Source organism: Poecilia latipinna, unplaced genomic scaffold (genome assembly GCF_001443285.1).
Source record: "Poecilia latipinna isolate Pla-1442-1.1 unplaced genomic scaffold, P_latipinna-1.0 Scaffold2699, whole genome shotgun sequence".
In the NCBI taxonomy this organism is placed as follows: domain Eukaryota; kingdom Metazoa; phylum Chordata; class Actinopteri; order Cyprinodontiformes; family Poeciliidae; genus Poecilia; species Poecilia latipinna.
The window spans coordinates 140,730-144,747 of NW_015115315.1; the positions used below are offsets into that span (position 1 = coordinate 140,730).

At 37.0% G+C, this 4,018-nt stretch overlaps 1 protein-coding gene across 1 annotated transcript in view; it reads left to right on the forward strand.

The window, feature by feature from the left end:
• Window positions 1-263: 263 nt before the first annotated feature.
• Window positions 264-4,018, forward strand: part of coq5 (coenzyme Q5, methyltransferase) — an 8,620-nt gene continuing 4,865 nt past the window's right edge. Inside the window, exons 1-6 of the mRNA XM_015020998.1 lie at window positions 264-510; window positions 1,485-1,634; window positions 1,715-1,933; window positions 2,074-2,180; window positions 3,271-3,359; window positions 3,490-3,601. Of these exons, the coding sequence (XP_014876484.1) occupies window positions 309-510; window positions 1,485-1,634; window positions 1,715-1,933; window positions 2,074-2,180; window positions 3,271-3,359; window positions 3,490-3,601 (879 nt within the window). The 5' untranslated portion in view covers window positions 264-308. The remainder of the gene's footprint in view (window positions 511-1,484; window positions 1,635-1,714; window positions 1,934-2,073; window positions 2,181-3,270; window positions 3,360-3,489; window positions 3,602-4,018) is intronic.

Here is a 4,018-nt window from a genome sequence, read left to right on the forward strand (position 1 = left end):
GAAATACTGCTTATCTGCTTAGACACAGGAAATTTACAGTTGATAAATTTTGTAAAAGTAAAAATAAGATGCTAACTGATTAACATTGAAATGCTCTCCTATGCATTGCTATGGTAGGCCCCAATTAATTTGATCTCGATTGACTCAAGGTTTTTAGTGAAACGACTGCAACGTTAAACCAAACACCTGATTAGAATTTAACATTTAATTGCAGTTCTACAGATGGCCAGTAGAGAGCAGCAGCAATTCATCTTCACTTGCAGCATGTTCATCAGAGGAAGAAGAGCTAGGTTGCGCAACTTGGCAACATGGCGGCGTCCGTGAGGCTGTTGGTCCGTCGCCTGGCTCGCCTTTCCCACAAAAGCGTTACCTCTTCAGCTGCCACTGTTTCATGCCGCCCAGGCTGTTGTTTGGGCCCGTCTTCCTCTCGCTGCATTAGCGACACAGCAGAGGACAGAAGCACACACTTCGGGTTTGAAACGGTGCCCGAGGCAGAAAAGGCGAAGAGAGGTAAGTCAGTGAAGACAGGACGACCGCTCACAGAAGTCCGTTAGAAATTCTGTTGTTTATAGCTTTTCACCCTTATTTCTTCTCTCGTGGTAAACCTTTAGGAAGAGTTCGGTGGAGATTTTTGAATCTTGAGGATTTGTTTGAAAATTCGGCTTATAATTTAGCATTATGATTATACTTTAATTATCTTAATTTTAAACTTGACAGCTCTCTAGAGCTCAGTCCAGTATCTGAGCTAATGCAGGATCATATAAACTGCAAATATGTAATCTCCCATCATATTTACTAAATACAAGATAACCAAGTTAAAATTGTTTATATTTACAAAGTACTTGCTATTAAAATCAGTTAAATTATTCCAGTTCTCAATTGACTGACTGGTTATGCTTAATGAAAGTACCTAAGCAAACAAAACACAGAGTATTATGATCATATTCATATGCAGAAGGCAAGACATTTATAGAATAACCGTCACAACACAAAGGTCAGATGACCTACCAACTTTATTTATAAAGTACTTTAAAATGATAAGATCTGAAACAAAATGTAGCATGTAACTGCACACTCCCCATAAATCTCCCAAAACAAATATGATATAAGAATAGTTGTTCTTATATTATAAACATGTTCAAAAGATTTGAATATGTTTAATGAGCTTTCAATAAAAAATGTTTGACTGAGCATTTCTGTGGTTTTAAAATAGCAACTTAAATTTAAGTTCTTGACTAAAGCTCATTCCTATGAAAAAAAAGAGAAATGTAACATAATGCAAAAGGCAGCTAATTAGTTCTTACATTTAGATGTTATTTGTTTCTAACTTCTTCTTTAGCCTTGGTTCTGACACTTTGCTCATTATGATTAGCTAGCATGGTAATATGGCAAAACTCTCCATAATCTTTTTTTTTTATTATTATTATTATTTAGTTGCTGAAGCTTTGACTTTAACAGTTTGTCCTTTTTGTTTTTAATTTCAGTCTACAAGGTGTTTGAGAATGTGGCACAGAAATATGACGTCATGAATGATGCCATGAGCCTTGGCATTCATCGGCTGTGGAAGGACATGCTGCTGCACGTCATGCACCCGCAGCCTGGCGCTCGGCTCCTCGATGTGGCCGGTGGAACAGGTAGACACAAGTTTGCTGATCATCCAGCTGAATCCTCCGCTGGCATCAGATTTGCATCTTGTGCCTTTTTCCACCTCCAGGCGACATTTCTTTTCGTTTCCTGGACTACGTTTTGTATCAGCAAGAGAGACAGAAGCGGCGAACAGCGGGTTCCAGCCAGACCCCATCATGGCAGGACATTTCTGACAAGTATCCCACTGAGGACAGGCCCCAGGAGTCCAGGGCCGTTGTTTGTGACATCAACAAGGAGATGCTGAAAATGGGCAAACAGAGAGCAGACAGCATGGGCATCACATCGGGTAGGCTTCAGACCAGTGCAGGTGTTGAGTTGGTGTGATTTCCGTAAAAGCAGATCAGAATTTTAATAAAAGGTAGCACTGTGAAAGACTCACTTCAGCTGATGAAACGCTGCAGTTTGTTGATTGCCTCTGTGTACCAGGGCTGTCATGGGTGGTGGGAGATGCAGAGGAGCTGCCCTTTGATGATGACCAGTTTGATATTTACACCATCGCCTTTGGCATCCGAAACGTCACTCATATCGATCAGGTAACCGGGAAAATGATGAAAACCTGGAGAAATTGCACCCAATAACTCTACTTTAAACACATAAGACTACAGTCTTTTAGTAAAAACAGGATTAATTTTACCTCTTTTTCATGGCCAAATTTAAACCAAGTGAAAATTGAAAGATTGAAATTGACATTTTTTTAGGTCAAAGGTTATCAGATGTGATCTATATGCTGTGTTTTACAGCTGGTACTTAATACCTTTGTCATATTAAGTTTTAATTTGCTATAAAATAAAACAGCTTCTAGTTTATGTCATATCTCTACCTTTTCTTGCAGGAACTATTTCTCAATTTCAATTCAGTTTCAATTTCCTATTTATTTAGGATCTCTAAACAATATCACTCTTTTGTCATATAGTGACACAAGCTGTGAGTAACATAACTGAATATGAAAAAAATATGGCTGTGGCTTTCTACGTTTAAGTTAAATTTTTCACAGAATTTTTTTTATGATCATGAAAACTAAATATTTTCTGTTGTGTGGATGCTGGGGAAATGCTTTGTTGTTGATAAAGCCTTATATCTTGTGAACTACCCACAGCTGAAGCATTAACTGAAAACTAATTTTATGTGGAAAACTGTGATTCAGATGCCTAAAATTTTTATTTTTATTCTAGGATATATCATCCTTTTTAAGCTTTATTGAATAAATGCTACTTATATGCACATTCTTAGAAAAGCTGAATTTGCTTTTAGCATTTTCCACGTTTGAAGTGTGGGAAAAATCTAAATGTACAGAAAAATGTTTACAGGTTATATTTCTCAATCCTCTGTCAAATTTGTATTTGTTTTTATAAGATATTGACGGTAACTAACCAAATAAAAACGTTTGGTTTTATCCAACTTATATATGGAATTATTTTTTGGAGTTCCTGACAAAGAACACATATAAATGCACATTCATTCAAAAAAGAGACAATTTCACTTTGAGATCAGGACTGTCCAGTTAGATCTGTGGTTCTCAAACTAGGTCTTGACAAAATACTGACAGATTTTATACAAAGCTAACAAATATTATTTATATAATGATGAATAACTTGTTAATAATTTATTTATTATTGTTTGTAGACCCTTCAAGAGGCTCTGCGTGTCCTGAAGCCCGGTGGAAGATTCATGTGCTTAGAGTTCAGCAAAGTGACTAATCCTGTTCTTGCAAAGTAAGTAGCATTGTTAAATGTAACCCTGTGTTTGATTGGATGGGGCTGGATGTTTGGAACATTTGAAAGATTTAGAGCTTAATTTCTTTTGAGCTGAAATGATAACGTTTTACTACTTTTCACTTCTCAGACTTTACGATGCGTACAGCTTCCAGGTCATCCCAGTTTTAGGAGAGGTGATCGCTGGAGACTGGAAGTCATATCAGTATCTGGTGGAGAGCATTCGCAAGTTCCCTGATCAGGTAAAAAAAAAGTCAATTTCTCTTAGATTTGTATTCCCAGTATGGTTATTTTGTGGTATTTATCAACAATTTTAAAAAGATTATCCTATATTTTATTAGTATTTGCTGGTCATGCTTATTTTGTGAACTTGTAGTGTTGTGACCGATGAGTAAAGACTAAAACTATGACATTAAGAAAGGTAATATTTTTATCTTAGGAGGATATTTGACCATTTATCTCAAGTTTGCATAATATTAATAATTAATTGACAAGATATTAAATGAGTGAAGCAAACTTAGATAGGAAATGTTTCTGTTTTGTCTCGTCCTGAACCCTGGAAGCAGCATCATGGCCACATTCCCACTACAGGGTTTCCCCCAGTGTATTATAAGCCTGGCGGCCCGCCATGCTTTACTAGCCCCGCCGCCAGGCTAAGC